Source organism: Oryctolagus cuniculus, chromosome 16 (assembly GCF_964237555.1).
Source record: "Oryctolagus cuniculus chromosome 16, mOryCun1.1, whole genome shotgun sequence".
NCBI classification, from domain to species: Eukaryota; Metazoa; Chordata; class Mammalia; order Lagomorpha; family Leporidae; genus Oryctolagus; species Oryctolagus cuniculus.
This window is the reverse complement of record NC_091447.1, coordinates 66,835,584-66,853,909: the sequence shown is the minus strand read 5'-3', so window position 1 is coordinate 66,853,909 and position 18,326 is coordinate 66,835,584. Positions and strand designations below refer to the sequence as shown.

Sequence of the window (18,326 nt, the reverse complement as noted above, 5' to 3'; positions counted from 1 at the left end):
TAAAACTTGATACACTTTATATGAAGAAATGAAAGGTAGAAGGTGAAACTGTCTGAGTGTGGGCCTGGCTTCTTGGACCAACCGTGTTCATTTTAAAGGAATTTCACAGTTACCGGCTCAGGGGTGTTGGCCCAGCAGTGCTCCCTTGGAGATAGTCCTGATGTGCTCACAGCCCTTCTGCAGGCAGCGCCGGGTCACGGTTCCCGCGGAGTATCTAGTGCAAAGTCATCGCGTCTACGAAATACGTGAAACTAAAAGGATTTTCTGGTCTTGTAGATAGTTGAAGTGTTGGTAACGCCAGGGGACTGTTACAATCTGAAAAGCAAAGCTTGATTTCCAGACACTACAGGAAAAGAAGTGAAAATGGTAAGAAGTTGTTATTTTCTTAAATCACAGATGGTATTTTCTTTCTTCCTTCCTTGTGCTGGTAGCATTTACCCAAAGCATTTGGTTATGTTGGTTTTCGTTAGGCTATTCAGACTAGACAGTAATATGCATGAGAACAGCGCAGTCACAGTAGTTCTGCTTATCCACACTGTGGCTTTCTGTAGTGTCATTCACCCGTCACAACCGGGATCCACGAACGCCACAGGAAGACTCCGCGGATAAAGCATTCATGCATTCCACACAGCACGGCCTGACGCCTTTCAGCTCTGTCTCACTGGAGACATGCGTCTAAGCTCCACTGCACTGCCTCCCTACGGTTCCTCTAATGGATTTTCAGCTGCAGTTAATCGCTTACTGTGCCCAATTTATCATGCATGTGTGTGTAGAGGAAAACATGTGCAGTGGGCCCTGTGCGCAGTGGCAGGTCCCTCCCATGGGTCTGCTGTGGTCTAGAGCCGCAGAGCGGGCGGCCCCGGTCTCGGCCGTGTTCAGGTCATCTCACTGTTACACGGATGTAGAGTACAACTTCCAATTTCTAGCTTAAAAGATACATGGTGGGTGGCTGCCTGGTCTCTTTTCCATCATTTTTAGCTTAGTTTTCACATTTCCAGCGCCCAATGCGAATTTTTGTGAACGATGATCGCCACGTGATGGCGAAGCACTCTTCAGTTTATCCGACACAAGAGGAGCTGGAGGCTGTGCAGAACATGGTGTCCCACGCCGAGCGGGCCCTCAAAGCCGTGTCTGACTGGATCGACGAGCAGGAGAAAGGCAGCGGCGACCAGGCTGAAGCCGACAACGTGGACGTGCCGGCTGAGGACGAGAACAAAGAAGGGGCTGGGTAGGTCCGAGTGGGAGCAGGATGTCTTCTCTCTGGGGACCAGAGCTCCCTAGAGAGCGGCCTCTTCGTCCTGGGGCTCCGGCTTGTGGTCTAGCTGACCCCTCACGGAGCTGTGCTTTGCCCCACCCCACAGGGAGCAGAAGACGGAGCACATGACCAGAACCCTGCGGGGCGTCATGCGGGTCGGCCTTGTAGCCAAGGGTCTCCTGCTCAAGGGGGACCTGGATCTGGAGCTGGTGCTGCTCTGTAAGGAGAAGCCCACGGCGGCCCTCTTGGACAAGGTGGCTGACAACCTGGCCATCCAGCTCGCTGTGAGTGTCGGCGGCGTGGGCGGGGCAGGGCTGCTTGTCAGGATGTGGGGAGGAGGCCCAGAGGCCCTGTCGGTGCTGTGCACCAGGAAGCAGGCTGCTCTTGCACGTGCTGTGCGTGTGTCACTCCACTGGTGACTGGCAGGGTGCCAAGGCCCCTGAGGTTCCGTGGGAAGCTGCCTCAGTGGCACCCAGATGTGCCACCAGTTGGTGTGGACCAGTGGACAGAAAAGCCTCGCTCTGTTGGGTGGTTAGATGTTCTTCCCTGAGCCAGACATGCACAGACAGAGAAATGTAGGAAAACCCATCAGTCGTTTCGTTATGAAGTGCTGTGTAAGTGGTGGCCTCTGGCACGTGCTGAGTGTTCGCTGCAGCAGACGCTAGGCCCGGGGAGTTGGCGCATGTACTGTCTGGCCTTTGGGTGTTAGGGACCGTGGCGCTGAGAGCAGGCCAGCTGCGTTGGTGCCCCTGCACCCCCGCCTGAAGACTCAGAGGCAGCAGAACCTCTGCCTCCCAGCTGGGCTGCTGTGTCCTCAGGATGTGGTCACCCCGGGTCCAGGATAGGCAAAGGAGGAGGACACGCAGGTCTCACTCCTAGACAGGAAACAGTGCACGGCCACGTCCGGAAGTCCGTTCTGTCACATGGGACTTGGCGAGTTGTGAATGTAGGGTTCAGGACAGAGAATTGAAATGTGCAGAGAGAGAGTGATATTGAGTGTTTCTGCGGAAGCCCTCGCGTTTTCCTTTCTGATGATAGTTCTTTTATGTATAAAAAAGTAAAGTAAGTGGGTATGAATATTGTTAAGGAAAAAAACTTGTATAAAGAGACATTTCTTTAAAGAAAGAATATTGGTATCAGTTTAGATTAGCAATTTTGTCAGAGTCACTCCCCCGATGGGACATGACTGTATCCGGAGACCAGCGGGAGTGCCGTGCTGCCAGCGCCTGGCGGGGCACGCGTGCTGCTCGGTGCCTTGGACGCCCAAAACAGGGACTCTCACCCACAAATTACCCAGCCCGAGCCGGCCACGCAGAGGTTGGAAATCCTGGTACAGGTTTTCCTTTTGATCGACTGCTCCACAGTGTGACATTTAGTTTGTGTCTGCCAACAAAAAATAAGCAAAGCTTTGGTTTCCTTTTTCAAGTCATCAACGGGTACGAAGAACACAGAAGGCAGACTGCCATGGCCGCCTGTAGACGTGTTTGTAGCAAGCACGTGCTCTGCCTTGCACCAGGCGGACAGACTTTGCCATGCATGGTGCGTGTTCCGCGCTGTCTGGTGGGCGCTCAGACCAGCGGGGAATTGGTGGGGGCTGGACACCCGCTCTGGTGAGTGCTGTGCTGCCTTCATGGCGTCTGGTGCACGCTCCGGCCACTCTCGCACCCATTAAGTGCATTTTACAAATTACCAAGCTTGAACTGGCTTTTATATGTGCATTTGTTTTTCTGTTGGAGAGAGAGCAACTCATCCGTCGGGTCACGTCCCAGACGCCTGCAGCAGCCCAGCAGGGCCTGCAGCTGGGAGCTGGGCATCGAGTCCCGATGTCCGTGAGTGCCAGGAATCCAGGCCACTGGAGTCCTTCTCACTGCCTCCACGCCCTCACTAGCAGGAAGCTTAGCCGGGCCCTCTGTGGACACTGGTGTCTTAACCTCTAGCACAGTGCCTGCCTCCTTCAAGCTTCCTGAAATTGATTGGTCCAGAGGGTGGAAGAAGTCCTCCGCTCCAGTCCCCAGTCACAGACTTCCCTGTAGCATTACAGAGCTTTCCTTGGAAATCATTTTGCGTTAGAGTATCCAGAGGCAGACTTGGCTGGCTAGGTGGGCGCCCTCCCTAGTGGGGCGCACACCCCCGAGGTGCTTGCCTGCCCCGGGGGCTGGCGGAGCCGTGCAGAGGGGGGTGCTGAAGTTGCCTTTTCCTTTCCAGGCCGTGACAGAAGACAAGTATGAGATCCTGCAGTCTGTGGACGATGCTGCAATTGTGATAAAAAACACAAAAGAGCCTCCATTGTCCTTGACTATCCACCTGACTTCCCCCGTGGTCAGAGAAGAGATGGAGAAAGTATTAGCTGGAGGTAGGGGCCGAGGCAGGCCGGCAGGACGTTGGAAACTTGGTGTTTCCTCGCTTTGGATGTGCGGTTCAGTGTTAGAGCGCTTTGCTTACCAGCTGAAGAGGTTTCACCACCTGGTTGTCAGGTCGCGTCTCCCTGGCCTTGAGCCCTGGGAGTAAGTAGCACTTTGCCAGGGTGCGCACCATTCTTGATGCCTTAATCTTGAATGTTCTCGAGCATTGCACTTGAACGTAGTTCTCTGTTGAGCCATTTTCTAGCCTTGATGCAGTGTGTCCTTTGCGACGCTGGGGTTTTTCCATGGCTGGAGACAACCCGACAACATCTGCGTGAGCTACAGGAGCCACGCAAGCGGCTGTGCTGCGGCAGAACCGAGGGCGGCCTCCTCTGTCCTCTCCCTGGGCGCTTCTTCCGGTGCGAGCTGGAACGCGGAGCCCGGACTCCTGGGTAGAGTCGCAAGCAGGTGTCCTGTTTTTCATCGGATCTCTGCACCTCGGTCGCATCCCCTGGTGTGGCTTCCCAGGCCTGCGCAGGGAGTCGAAGTGCTCGGTTGTGCCGCAGCATAGGCCGACCTCGTGCCCTCGTTTGTTTGATGGCCGGCGATTCTCAGGCCCGATTCCAACTGCTGAAGCCCTCCTACTTGACCAGTTAGGGACGCTGGACCTTTGACCAACAGGACTCTCTCTGTCAAGGGCTGGGGCTAGGGCAGGCCCACGTGGTGGGCGGAGGTGGTCCCTTTTGCCGCAGACACCTTGGCTCGGCTGCCGTGGGAAACAGAGGGAGTTCATTTCCACTCCCCTCTACGTACGTTTTGTTTTTTTTTTCCTGTTGAAAATGTTAGCATAGCTAATGCTGGGGAGGAAGCGAGGAACAGTCTGCTAGAAGCCAGGCTCCACCTGGCGTTCCCTCCCCGGGAGCTCCCTCCTTTCAGCACAGCCCCCACCTTTGTTCCGGGGTTTGTTTCTGCTTGTGGAGGGGCCTCCGATTTTTATGCTTTCCCCTCAGGGCAGAGTTGAACACACGCTGGTGTGTCTGTCCCTGGTCGGGGTGGAGATGAATTCAGAGTGGGGGACAGTCAGCTGCCATACCCCCTTTCCACCTGACAGAAACCCCTTGGTCAAACTGTGCCTTGTCTTCTTATTCCGCCCACGAATAGAAACGCTATCAGTCAACGACCCCCCGGACGTTCTGGACAGGCAGAAATGCCTTGCTGCCTTGGCGTCCCTGCGCCACGCCAAGTGGTTCCAGGTTTGCATTTTGTTCTTCTCTTTGTCTTTCCATAGAGCACTCCTCAGTTTTAACTCTGCTCCCTGTTGTTACCTTAACGTTCCTTTAACATGGACGGTGGCCGTGCCGGCGCTCAGCGCCTGAGCAGATGTGACCCCCCCCGCCCCCAGCAGGCTTGTGCCCGAGCAGGTGGGCTGCTGCTGCTTTGCCTTAAGAGTAACACTGTTCTCCCGCGTGCGGCGGTGGCTTGTCACTGCAACCACACACTTGGTGGTCACGAGAGCTGGCCACTTACCCTTGGCAAAGCAGCCCTGAGAGATGTGTTTGTCACCTTTGCTGTGGATCTCGGGCGGTGCCTTGGTGTAAAGCCGTCTGTGCTTCCTCCCTTCAGGCCAGAGCCAACGGGCTGAAGTCCTGTGTCATTGTCATCCGGGTCCTGAGGGACCTGTGCACCCGAGTGCCCACCTGGGGTCCTCTCAGAGGATGGGTAAGGCAGCTGTGGCCTCTGGGGAGGGGATGCAGAGACCTCCAGTCCCAAACCAGGAAACTTGGCCCCGCTAGCTGTGTCCTGTGTGCACCCTGGTTGGGCAGCTTGTGGTCCATGCTGTGGGTTGGGCCAGCAGTGAGACAAGGACCCTGTGAGGGGTGAGGGTAGGGGCAGGCAGCAAAGCAAGGCCTGGGGTCAGCCCTCCTGTTCTCACCCAGACAGCTTTAGGAGCGGTTAGTGTGGATTAACATGGCTACATGTCAAACATAAGTACCTCTGTTGTGACCTCAACGTGGCCTGTGGGCCTGAAAGATCTTGTGTCTGGCCCTGCCTGTCACCTCCTTGGGTGTCCTGGCTTCAGCCTCGTCCCAGGGCTTGGGCTTGGACGTGACTGGGCACCCAGTGACCAGTGCCTCTGCCCCCAGCACACAGACTGACTTGTCATTGCTCCCCCACCCCCACCCCCGCGCGCCCGCGGCACCTCACTGTCCCTCTTTGCCTTGCAGCCTCTGGAGCTCCTGTGCGAGAAGTCCATCGGCACAGCCAACAGACCCATGGGTGCCGGCGAGGCCCTGCGGAGGGTGCTGGAGTGCCTGGCGTCAGGCATCGTGATGCCAGGTTGGGGCCTTGTGCTTTGCAGGTTACAGGGAGAGACAGGGACTGAGGCCCTGAGGCCGCCCCTCGCTGGTCCACTGACTGGGTTAGGGCAGCAGCAGCTCCCGTCACCCCTAGGGCCGAAGCACGTGACCACCCTCTGCACCATCATATCCAGCCCTGTGCCGGGTCCGCAGCCGAGATTCGGAGGGCGGATCCGGGGGCAGTGGTGACCCACTCCCACGTGACTTTGTTGCTCTGAGACACATGTGGATTATTTCTGTCAAGGGCTGGACGCCGAGTGGGTCACCGAGCTCGGTGTGTTTTCCAGAGCTGGGTGTGGATGGGGCGCGGGGGGACGCACGCACCTGGTTCCCTCAGCCAGCACAACTCTTCCGAGATGCTAACAGATAATCCTCTGCATATCTTCCTTGTTTCCTGCCTTCAGATGGTTCTGGCATTTATGACCCTTGTGAAAAAGAAGCCACTGATGCTATTGGGCATCTAGACAGACAGCAACGGGAAGATATCACACAGAGTGCGCAGGTATAGTCGTCGCCACTGCCGCCGTGAGCCCTTGCCCAGTCTGCACTCACTGGCTGCCAGCTCCTGTCTGGCTGTTCTCAGGGTAGCCCCTGGGCTCGTAGGCTCAGCCGGGGACTGGAGGCGAAGGGATCGTGTCTGATACAGGGAGCCCCAACCTGGCTTCTGTCCCTTGGCGCCACGTGTGGTCGCCGTCTGCCCCTCAGCCTGCTCACGTGCTGTTTTCAGACCCGAGCACGACGGGGCGATGTTTTTGCGACTGGCCCAGGGCTCCTTCCCTGGCAGGCCCACCACCTGGCTCCGTGTGGCAACCAGTCCCCAGGTTGGGGTCTCCTGTATTCCTCTCGAGGGGGGTGGTCACAGGCTGGCCTGCCCCCACAGCAAGGCTGGACCCGAGCAGTCAGGCCCGCCCCTGGCTGTTGGGGGACCCCTTGCTGTTGTGGGGGAGACCATTAGCAGCACCCAGAGCTCCCTCCCCTTCTCAGAAGGCATTAGTGAGCACACACAGCTTAGCCGTGGGCGCAGGGCAGCTGGGTCAGACTCCTCTTCCCCTTCTCCAGCATGCACTGCGGCTTGCAGCGTTTGGCCAGCTCCATAAAGTCCTGGGCATGGACCCCCTGCCTTCCAAATTGCCCAAGAAACCAAAGAACGAAAACCCCGTGGACTACACCGGTAAGCGTGCGGCAGGTGCCAGGAGGCCGGGGCTCGGGGCCCTGCGGTCGCCCGCGTGTCTCAGCGGCTTCTGTCCCGATCTCGTTTCAGTTCAAATCCCCCCCAGCACCACCTATGCCATCACCCCCATGAAGCGCCCAATGGAAGAGGACGGGGAGGAGAAGTCGCCCAGCAAAAAGAAGAAGAAGATTCAGAAGAAAGGTACGGGTGGGGCCGGCTCAGGCTGCGGGGTCCGTGGCCCACTCGGGGCCAGGGTGGACCTTTCCCCTCACTGCCGGATGTCGAGGCGGACGGTGCTGTGCTCCCTGCTGGAGCCTTCAGACAGCCCGCCAGGGGCCTTGGGCTGAGCGCAGGGCGCTGGGCGGCTAGGCAGCGCAGGAGCGCTCGGGAGGGTGCAGGCCCTGGCAGCCGCGCGGCTTCTGCGGCTGTCCACCTTCTGTGGCCATCCGCCTGGCACGAGTTAGGGTTCGACCTCAGGCTGGGAGATGCCTGTTTTTCTCTGACGCGCATTGGCTGCAGATTTAAAGCCTTTCAGTGGGGTGTGTGCCCCAGACAGCCAGGCTAGACCTGAAGGCGGCTGGTGCACCCAGTGTGCCTTGGCGGGGCCGTGTCGCCGAAGAACGCTAACCCGGAGCCCTCTTGGTGCTCACCCTCCAGAGGAGAAGGCCGAGCCACCGCAGGCCATGAACGCACTGATGCGGCTGAACCAGCTGAAGCCGGGGCTGCAGTACAAGCTGGTCTCGCAGACCGGCCCCGTGCACGCGCCCATCTTCACCATGTCCGTGGAGGTGGATGGCAATTCCTTTGAGGCCTCGGGGCCGTCCAAGAAGACTGCCAAGCTGCACGTGGCCGTCAAGGTGAGTGCCTGGCATCACGGTCTCCCCTTGGGAAGGGGTGAATCGCACAAGCCCCGAGACTTTTGGGTCTCAGCCTTTGGCACGGCACACGAGGCTGGACTGCCTAGAGAGGGCCCCACGTGTGGCTGGAGACCGGGGCCGCCTGCGGAACCCACAGGAAAGCTCTCCTCAGAGGTCTGGGCTCCACATGGGAGCCTCTGAGTCGTCCTGGGGGAGGGTCTGGCACGGGGGCTGTCGTGGAGACCAGCACGGCGAGCCCTCACTCACGGGCACCCCGGCTCCTCTGCGTCCACAGGTGTTGCAGGACATGGGCTTGCCCACGGGCACTGAGGGCAGGGACTCCAGCAAGGGGGAGGACTCGGCCGAGGAGACCGAGTCGAAGCCTGCGGTGGTGGCCCCGCCCCCTGTGGTCGAAGCCGTGTCCACCCCCAGCGCTGCCTTCCCCACGGATGCCACGGCCGAGGTGAGGGCTTGGTTACGGCTGGGTACAGGCAGTGGCCCCGCAGCCTGGGAGCCAAGGCAGCTGCGGGGCCTCCATTGTTTTCCACACAAAGTAAATCTTCAGGCCAGGGGAGTTTTCGGGCGCCTCAGAGAAGGCCTTAGAGCTGGGGGTTGTCCAGAGCCAGGTGGGGTCTGAGAACCTGCGCTCAGCAGAGGAGGCGGGGGCTGCGCGGGTGGCACTGCAGGCCGTCCTGCCGGCGCGCAGAGACCGGGTGATGGGGGCGCTGGGGGCACGCAGTAGGCGTCCTGGGCCTTGTGTGCCTCTGCGCCCAGCAGGGCTGGAGGGCCCACAGCTGAGTTTGTTGGTTTCCTTTTGTGTTTTCCCTGAGAACGTAAAACAGCAGGGGCCGATCCTGACTAAGCATGGCAAGAACCCAGTCATGGAGCTGAACGAGAAGAGGCGTGGCCTCAAGTACGAGCTCATCTCCGAGACCGGGGGCAGCCACGACAAGCGCTTCGTCATGGAGGTGAGTGACAGGGACAGGCTGACTCCCAGGGAGGCCTGGGCGCCCAGTGAGGGGAGGCACCGCCCCACGCGCCGTGTGTCCTGCCCAGGTGGAGGTGGACGGACAGAAGTTTCAAGGTGCTGGCTCCAACAAAAAGGTGGCAAAGGCCTACGCTGCCCTGGCAGCCCTGGAGAAGCTTTTCCCCGATGCCCCTCTCGCCCTGGAAGCCAACAAGAAGAAGCGAGCCCCGGTCCCTGTCAGAGGCGGGCCAAAGTTTGCTGCCAAGGTGAGCCGGCGCCCTGGAGCCCTGGGCGGCGGAGCGGGTGGCTGGCGCGCGTGGGGTGGTGGGGTGACGGCAGCCCGGCTGTGCTCTCTCCTGTCTAGCCGCATAACCCTGGCTTCGGCATGGGAGGCCCCATGCACAACGAGGTGCCCCCGCCCCCCAACCTTCGAGGCCGGGGCCGAGGAGGGAACATCCGCGGGCGAGGGCGAGGCAGAGGCTTTGGCGCCAACCACGGAGGCTACATGAACGCTGGTGAGGACCCTCCCCTGGGCGGTCGCCTGTGCCCAGCTGCATGCGTGCTGGGGCGCGTGTGGCAACGCCCTGTGACCCTGTCGTCTTGTTCTGCAGGCGCCGGGTACGGCAGCTATGGGTACGGAGGCAACTCGGCGACAGCAGGCTACAGTAAGTGTGTGTTTCTGTCTCACCTTGGGAAGCAGCTATGCCTAGCTCATGGGACGGAGGTAGAGTGGGTGGCCGCAGGGGGCTGCGCAGCGGCCCGCCCCTGTGGCGGTGATGAGGTGTGAGAGCGTTAGCCCAGCTCGCGTGACGAGGTCCCGTGAGAGCCAGGATTTTACATTTCTCTGCTTTGAGCCATGGAAGCACCAGCCTGCGAATGCGCTTTCCCTGCAGTGCACAGCTCTTGTCTTGAGAAGGAGCCTTCATTGGGGGGTTACAGGAGCAGAGAAATCTAAAACATGCATTTCAGATGTGGCGCTCTGTGCCATTTTTCAAAAGAATTCTAATTTCTTCTCTCTGCTCTGTCTCCCCCTTTTGTAGGTGACTTTTTCACAGACTGCTACGGCTATCATGATTTTGGGTCTTCCTAGAGCGTCTAAAAGTATTGCACACAAAATCAACTTTTTACTCCAATTTCCTCCAACTCCAAACCCACAGTGTCCGTGCCGTGTCCCTGTGCTTCACTGGGTTTCTCAACCGTGCTTTCCACCGCAGCTTGTCTGAGACTCTTACCTGCAGAACTTAAGACAATGGCAGTTCTTATCGTGATTTGCCTTTGAACTTGGTCATATTGAAGTTCACAATAAGTGGAAAACAGTTTTCTCAGAGAATGTATTTTTTGTGCAGAATTGCACAGAATTCTAGAGCCAGCGTTGTTCAGCATCAAGGCAAAAGCCCACCTTTGCTTTTTATGGAAAGCATTACTTTATTTAAAGAGACAGACAATGACACATTTTAATCTACCTTTGTCTTAATTTACAGCAGGTTTTGTATGAATTTTTAACCTTTTAACAAATCCCCAAACCTGGTTGATGCCTTTGACAGTGATGCGAGCGATTCACCACGTCTGAGTCCCAGCAGCCGGCGTTCCTTTTGTTGTGATGAGCATGTACCATGTTGGGGACGCGTGGGGGACTGTACTGTGTGCTGAGTCCCCCGCCTTTTGTAAATGCTCTGGTGGGTTCTTGTCTGGGGATGGGACACTCGTGGCTGGTCAGCTAGAGTGAACTCTCAAAGCTCTCACATCTGTGCTTCCATTACTAGTGCAAGAAACAGGCTCCAAAGGGTAGACAACGTCAGATGTTGCAAGTCCTACTCACAGCTGCAAATGCATGGAATTCTAGATGTCTCTCTCTCTCTTTTTTTTTTTTTTTTTTTAAGCGAGGCTTTAAAATGCCAGCACAGAGCCTGCTGAGTTCTGCGAGGGAGCTGGCCCCCCGCAGGGCCCTGTGCCGGGTGCGCGGCTGCCACCTGCTTCCCCGAGTGCAGAGGCACCTGGAGTGATTCTGGCTCCGTGGAGCCCCGTGTTTTCTCGTGGGAACCCTCCTTGGACACGGTGGCTTTGTCTCTGACCAGCAGATGTCTGTGCCACAAATCCCGCCTCTGTGTCGGACTTGCAAGATTGAGCGTTTATTCAGGCAAAAACCGGGCAACATGGTTACTACACGATCTGTTCCCAGAGGTTTGAAACATTCAGTGAAACTTTTTAAAACTTGGATTGCATGATGTATTTTTTTTTAGAAAGTTATTGTTTGAGAATAATGTCTTTTTATACCAGGAAATAGTTATCCTGAATGACGTTGAAAACTTCCCTCCCCTTTATTTTTTTTTAATCAATACATGTTAAAGTAACAAGCCTGGGTACTTGCGTCTTCATTCATTCCTGGCCTCAGGGGCGGGGCGGTGGGCTGCTCAGTGCAGGATGCTGTGCAGGGCGGGGCGTCCTGGGTGGGAGGGGCGTGAAGACCCCATCCTCCCAGTCTCCTCACTGAGCCACCGCATGTTTGCTTTCTTGCCTTGGGGGCCATGTCTCTCCTTGGTGATTGGCCTGGGCCTGGGTCTGGGGGTGGGGGTGGGGGAGGGAAGGGAGCTGCGTGAAGAAAACCAGCTGGAGCTGACCCATGGGATCTGTTGCCCAGCGTGGGGCCAAAGGGCAGGCTGTGTGGGAGCCTTCCCGATCTCCCACCCACCCTGGACCTAGCGGGCACCTGTGTGGGGCGCCTGGGCCTGTCTGCCCAGCTCTGCCAGAGAGTGCCCCCAGCCTCCCGCCTCACTGCTGCCCCCGCTGGTGTGACGGTGGGTGTGCAGCCTTCGCCCGATCCACCTGAGGCTCTGGCAGGGCAGCTCGGGTGCAGCCGGTGACCCAGAGCGGGGCCTGCCGGGACATTCTCTGCTCCTGGGGCCTGCTTAGTCCCCCCTGTGCCCAGCAGCTATGCTGGGAACGGGAAGGGGCTCCAGGGGCTCACCTGCCTAGCCCAGCCCCGCCCGAGCCAGTCTGCTCCCGAGGCTGTTTGCACAGATAGCACCGGGACTGCTTATCCTTTGTCTGCCCCAGGGCAGCCGAAGGTTTCGGAGGCCTCCAGGCTTGTGCCTGCCAAACCTGTTCCCAGCACAGTGGGGGAGGGGCGCTGCTGCTTCTCAGGGGCTTTGCTTTTCCTGTCACCTCTGGGGACATCTGGGTAGCCATCGGTCGTCCGTGTCATCTGCTCGGAGCCCATCTCATTGTAATGTTGACATCTGCTGCAAAAGCTGCTGTCGGCCGCTGCTTGGCACAGATCATTGTCATCAGCTGATGGGTGAGTGGAGCCGAGGCTGGGCCGGCCGGGCCAGGCTGTGGCACCAGCGGAGCTGCTGCTCCGCTCTGCTCCTCGTCTCTGCCTCTGGCCAGCGCGCTGCAGAGTGGCCTTCAGGGCCCACGTCCACGGCCTTCCCTCCCGTCCCTCCCCCCTGTCCTGCCTTGTCCTCCACCTGACCCACTGCCTCCCTGTTTAGGTCAATTCTACAGCAACGGAGGGCATTCTGGGAACGCCGGTGGTAGCGGCGGCGGGGGTGGTGGTGGCTCCTCCGGCTACGGCTCCTACTACCAAGGTGACAACTACAACTCACCAGTGCCCCCCAAACACCCTGGGAAGAAGCCGCCGCACGGTGGCCAGCAAAAGCCCTCCTACGGCTCCGGCTACCAGCCCCACCAGGGCCAGCAGCAGTCCTACAACCAGAGCCAGTATGGCAACTACGGGCCCCCGCAGGGCAAGCAGAAAGGCTACAGCCACGGCCAAGGCAACTACCCCTCGTACTCCAACTCCTACAGCTCGCCCGGGGGCGGGGGCGGCTCCGACTACAACTACGAGAGCAAATTCAGTGAGTTGGCGCCCATGCCCCTTAGCTCTGCACGAGCCCTGGCTGGGGACGAGTGGGAGGGCCCACTGCGCGTGGCGCTAGGCAGATGCCCTTGGTCCCAGCTCCCCGAGGCCAGGTGTAGCTGAGGTCTCTTCTGAGGCTGCAGGCTCACCCTTGGGGCCAGCGCCAGAGCCACCATAGTGGCTACGAAGGCCTAAGCTGCTTCCCTGTCGGCCTCCGTCCCAGCCTGGCGGGGCGGAACAGGTGGGCGTTCTCCATGGAGTAACCCGCAGGGGTCAGGAGGCTGCACGGAGGGCAGAGCGGAAGAGGAGGCCACAGTGGGTGCAGCTGGCCGTGTAGGGCTCGGGTGGAGCGTAGGTAGGAGGGCAGCGCTGCCGTGTGCCGGAGTGAAGCAGACGGGAGACGTGGAGGCCGGGGCCGGCCCTAACTCACGGCGCATTCCTCTCTCCCCAGACTACAGTGGGAGCGGAGGCCGAAGCGGCGGGAACAGCTACGGCTCAGGCGGGTCGTCCTACAACCCAGGCTCACATGGGGGCTACGGCGGAGGTTCTGGGGGAGGCTCCTCCTACCAAGGCAAACAAGGTGGGCCTGGGACAGCAGGGGGCCCTGCAGGTGCTCCGAGGAGCAGGAGCAGAGAGCTTGGGGGCGGGGCCGCCGCTGGGCTCTTTGGGAGAGGCCGAGAGCAGGAGTCGGCGGCTCTAAACCTGTGGCACCCTCTGCAGGACAGGGTAACGGGTGACCTGCAGTGGGGACAGAGGGCTCGGGCGGCCGCTTCTCGGGCGTGGGTGACTCCACGGAGCCCCGTGTTGCCTGGAAGGTCCTTAGCGAAGGCAGCGGGAGCTTCCCAAGATGGCACACGGGCGTCCCTCCTGGGGCCGGCAGCTGCGAGGCCCGGGCCTCACGCCCTTCTCTCTCTCTCAGGCGGATACTCGTCACAGTCCAACTACAACTCCCCCGGGTCCGGCCAGAACTACAGCGGCCCCCCCAGCTCCTACCAGTCCTCACAGGGCGCCTACGGCCGGAACGCCGACCACAGCATGAACTACCAGTACAGATAAAGCCCCGGGCCGCAGAGCCCTGCCTTCTGCACTTCCTCCCCATTGGAAGATTGAGTTTTATGCATCACAGTTAACATGTCAGCCGGCCCCTCCTGGCCCCGCCCCACCCGTCCACGTTGCCGTGCTGTGCGGTGCTGCAGGTCCCCCGAGACCCGCGCCGTGAGCCGTGTTTAGCCGTGTTTGGGACTGCGCGTCTTCAGTGGTTCGTTAGTTGCCATTACAGTCTCGTCCGGTAGAGTTTTTGAGTTCCTGCAGTTTAGTGTCCCTCTGTCTATTGACGATTGGTGTTCGTGTTAACTCGGTTTGTCGTTACATAGTTACGGAAGGGATGCGGCCTCTGTTCATGCTTTTGTGAAGTGAGTTCATGAGCTTTCTGTATTTTAATGCTTTAGTGTTTCAGTTTTATAAGTGAAGATTTTATTTTAAGAACCAGTGGGAAAGAGTGGGGTTTTTGTATGTCTGGATCCTTCAGGCAGGACATCTGAATTAAGCTGAATGTAGACAAATAAAGACGAAGAAAACCGCGCCCGTCACAGGCCTGGCTGTCTGACCCCGCAGGTCGCGAGGGGCAGGTTCCTGGGCCCCAGGGAGAGCGGGTGGGCACGGCAGAGACGGGCTGTTCCAGGCCTGCGTCGGCTGGTCACCTGGGCCCTGGCCGCAGGGGCGCGGCAGGCAGTGTGCCGTGGCCCTGGCTGCTCCGAGGGCTGGGGCAGAGCTGGGGCACACCGCGTGCTGCTTGGGGGTGTGCTGTCATGGGACAACGTGGCCTCGCTGGGGGCAGCATCCCATCCCGTACGGCCGCTCCACTTCCCATGCAGCCCCTGCCTGTGGGAGAGCAGTGGGAGATGGCCCCGGTGCTTGGGTCCCTGCGCCTGCGTGGGAGACCTGGAAGGAGCTCCTGACTTCATCCTGGCCCGGCCACCGCAGTTGCAGCCATTTCATGAACCAGCAGGTGGAATACCTCTTCTCTGTTTCTCTCTGTAACTCTTTCAAATATTTGAAAAAGGCAGGCGCAGCCCACGGCATCTCCTGGTAGAAGCCATGGATGCAGTGAGCAAGGCACAGTGCAGTCCCTGGGGAGCGCCGTGTCCACAGTGTGGGCCCAGGAGAAGCCCAGCCAAGGCCAAGGGGGGACCACTGGCTGTCAGGAGGAGGCAGCGCCATCTGTGACCGGCATTTGCTCCCCGTGATGCAGGCAGCAGGAAGGTTGGTGCCCGCAACGCGCTGGCTGCAGCCTGCTCTGTGCTGGAACAGGGGAGGCTCCCGGCGGCCAGGGCTCCACCCCAGGCGAGGCTGAGCTGGGGTGGCGACGTGAGGAGCGACGCTGAAGGCAGCCTGCCACCCTCGGACCCTGCCGCACCAGGGAGCTGCTCGTGGAGCAGCACACGCGGAGCGCTGACACACTGGCCCTCCAAGCCGGGAAGCCAGCAAGCCAGCCTGGAGGAGGTCTTCCAAACCGCTGGCAGCAGCTGGCCCCAGACACCATTTCCCGGCTGGTGGTGTTCAGTCGGCAGAGCCTCAGCCAGTTGTTCAGGAGGGAATCTGCGGGTAGACCGTGGGGGTCAGTGCCGGGGGCCTGGGCACCTTCCCCGCCTCCCTGCTGTGGGGCTTGGGTGCTGTGCAGGGAAGGAAGAAACCAGCACGTGGCTGGACAGGAGGGCTTGCAGGGACTGGGACTGGTGAGGGGACAGCTGTGGGCGCAGAGCCTGGCCTGCCTCCTGCCAGGATTCAGCAGCCCTGTCAGTCTTGAGCTGGGGTCCAGACTGGCCCGAGTGTTCTGCCCCGGTGACCCCACGCCGGCCAAGCCCAGCACAGGGCAGCCAGTCACTGGGTCAGATGTGCACGTGTGTGGGAATCCACAGAGACACCGCGCGACTGTCAGGAGGTGCTGGGCGCTGGGGACAGACTGAGCTTGGGACCCAAGGGCTGGCTTCCAGTCACCCAGAAGGTCCTGCCCAGCAAGACCGACCGGGGAGTGGAGGCAGCTGGGGGTGGAGGTGGGCCGCGGAGAAGTTCGGGATGCAGAGGGCGGGAAGGGTGTGGGGTTCTTGGTTCATCTGAAGGGCTCTTAGGTAGCCAGCCTCTCGTTCACTGCTCAAACAGCCATAGTGGCCCTGGGGCCGGGCCTGGACAAGGCCAGGAGCCGGGAACTCCATTCAGGTCTGTCGCGTGGGTGGCCAGGGCCCAAGCAATTTCGGCTGTTGGGCAGGGGAAGTGCAGGGTGCTGCAGGAAAGGTCCCAGAGAGGGACGCCTTGGCAGCCCCTAGGTTCTTTCCAGAACTTCCTAGGCCACGGCCACGACGGTGGCAAGGTCAGGCCCCACAGGCTTCCACCTGAATCCGCACAGCCTGCTGGGTGAGAATGGCAGCGAGACGTCCCTCACTCCCAGCGGGATGAGCCCGAGGAACGAGCCTCCAGCGCTTCCCCAGGGGTCCCACCTCTCCCTGTCCTGGGTGCCCAGCCTCAACACCTGCTCCCGCAGGCCAACCCTGCGGTCCTTGGTGTGGCGCACCCTCTGGGCCGCCACAGCGTGTGCGGGGAATCTGAGAGCCCCCGGGACCAAAGCCCTGCCCGCACCCACCGCGCCCGGTCCATGCCCAGGGCCACGGTCAGCCCTTTCGGTAGTGTATCCCGACGCCATGCACTGTGGCCTCCCGCTGCAGTTTCCCGCTTGGCCCTGTGGGAGGTGTGTAGGTCCAGGAGTGGGTCAGAACCCCTAGCTTTTCGGATTTTGGACTGAGGGCGTTCCACCTGCCATGTTCTCAGGCCCCGCCCCCTGTGGGAGGACCCTCCAGGGAAGGCGCCACTGCTTTTAATAGGACACTCTGGGCTGCTCCCCCAGAGGGCGTGGCGGGGACGCCTCAGCTCCTCTGCAGGCCCCACCCCTGTGGGTGGCTCCCCCGCCTCTGCGAAGTCTGGGCCTTTTCTAATTGGGCTGGCTCCGCCCCGGCTGGGTGGCCCTACAGGTACCCCGACGTCTCTAATTGGACGCGCTCTGAAGCCCTGCCCACATTGGGCACACAGAGCGCGCTGCCCGTCGTAGGGCGCGCTGTCCTGCTCCAGCCCCTGGCCAGGCTGGCCTCTTCCCCATGTCCACGCAGCGTCAGCGGCGCTGTCCGCTGTGCTGAATCCTTGCTCCCAGGGGCGGCCGCGGGGCGCCCCTGAGCCCTTCCAGCTGAGTGACGCCAACACCCTGCAGTGAGTGGGCTGAAGCCCTGCTGCGCCCTCCCCGCCCACCGGCTGTCCTGGAGGTGACAGGCCGAGTTCCTTCCCTCCAAATGCCGCAGACAGCCCAGCGACCCCAGCCAGATCCTCTCATGCTGTCGTTCCCCGGCCCGCGTCTTTCCGGCCATCCTGACCTCTCCCAACATCGCACAAGGACTCCTGGCGTCCAACTGTCCCCGTGCTGACCATTGTGGCCATGGGGGGAGCGAACCAGTGGATACAAGGTCTCTGTTCCTCTCTCCCTCCCTCTCTCTGTAACTCTGACTTTCAAAGAGAGAGCTTCTGTTGACTGATTTACTCCCCAAAAGGCTGCAACAGCCATGGTTTCCGGTCAGGCCAAAGCCAGGAGCCCAGCACCATGCCTTGGGTTCCTGAGCTCCCACAGATGCCTCCACACACCCCTCCCCACCCCAAGCCAAAGCCAGGAGCCAGGAGGTCCATCTGGGTCTTCCAGGAGAGTGGCACTGCTTTCCCAGACACGTTAGCAGGATGCTGGGTCTGGTCAGAGGGGCTGTAGCGGCGTCTTCACCCCCAGCCGCCTCCCCTGCCCTGGGACACTGCTTCCTGCCAGAGAGGATGGGTGGCACAAATGCGATAGGTGTTCGACGTGATGAGGAAACATCATGGTTCTCTTTAGATTCTGTACCCAGTGAAGCTATCATTCAGACAGAAGAGCAAAGTCAATTTATTTTCACGCAAACAAAACCACACAGTGTGTATCAGTATAGGGTTATTACTGAAAGGAGATTCAGAGAGATAGATATCTTGGAGAAATGGGAGCTGACCTGAAGCACAAGCCCGGAGAGACCCAGGCAGAGACGCTGCTGCGTGGGCGGATATGTCCATAACGCGTGGGTTGTGTAACGTGATAATAATGCCACGGGAGCAGCTGGAGCCAGGAGCTTCATACCAATCTCCCACATGGGTGCCGGGCCCCCCAGCATTCGCGCCATCCTCCACTGCTTTCCACAGGCCATTAGCAGGGAGCTGGATCAGATACAGAGCAGCCGGGACGGGGACTGGTGCCCACATGGGATGCCAGCCCCGCAGGCAACGGCTCTCCCCGCTACACCACAGCGCTGCCCCCACCCCTCCATTGCTGCACGTCCGACCCCCGATCTCATGCGTGATGGCCTCAGTGCTGGGACCCCTGCACACATGTGGGAGACCCAGGTGGCATTGCGGGCTCCTGGCTTTGGCTTGGCCCAGCCCTGGCCCTTGAGGCCATTTGGGGAGT

At 60.0% G+C, this 18,326-nt stretch overlaps 1 protein-coding gene across 7 annotated transcripts in view; it reads left to right on the top strand.

Moving 5' to 3' along the window:
- ILF3 (interleukin enhancer binding factor 3) overlaps positions 1-14,389 on the top strand; it is a 29,311-nt gene extending 14,922 nt beyond the window's left edge. Inside the window, exons 2-20 of one of the 7 annotated variants that reach the window (XM_070059138.1) lie at positions 277-366; positions 999-1,228; positions 1,362-1,539; positions 3,461-3,608; positions 4,759-4,850; positions 5,221-5,316; positions 5,823-5,934; positions 6,359-6,456; positions 7,014-7,125; positions 7,216-7,326; positions 7,783-7,982; positions 8,278-8,445; positions 8,825-8,950; positions 9,039-9,215; positions 9,314-9,464; positions 9,561-9,614; positions 12,441-12,806; positions 13,260-13,388; positions 13,728-14,389. In XM_070059138.1, the coding sequence (XP_069915239.1) occupies positions 364-366; positions 999-1,228; positions 1,362-1,539; positions 3,461-3,608; positions 4,759-4,850; positions 5,221-5,316; positions 5,823-5,934; positions 6,359-6,456; positions 7,014-7,125; positions 7,216-7,326; positions 7,783-7,982; positions 8,278-8,445; positions 8,825-8,950; positions 9,039-9,215; positions 9,314-9,464; positions 9,561-9,614; positions 12,441-12,806; positions 13,260-13,388; positions 13,728-13,864 (2,688 nt within the window). In that variant the 5' untranslated portion in view covers positions 277-363 and the 3' untranslated portion in view covers positions 13,865-14,389. Of the gene's footprint in view, positions 1-276; positions 367-983; positions 1,229-1,361; positions 1,540-3,460; positions 3,609-4,758; positions 4,851-5,220; positions 5,317-5,822; positions 5,935-6,358; positions 6,457-7,013; positions 7,126-7,215; positions 7,327-7,782; positions 7,983-8,277; positions 8,446-8,812; positions 8,951-9,038; positions 9,216-9,313; positions 9,465-9,560; positions 9,615-9,989; positions 11,304-12,440; positions 12,807-13,259; positions 13,389-13,727 lie in introns of those variants that run through there. The other 6 variants (XM_002723275.5, XM_051838102.2, XM_008251538.4 and 3 more) reach the window with 6 other exon arrangements.
- Positions 14,390-18,326: the final 3,937 nt, after the last annotated feature.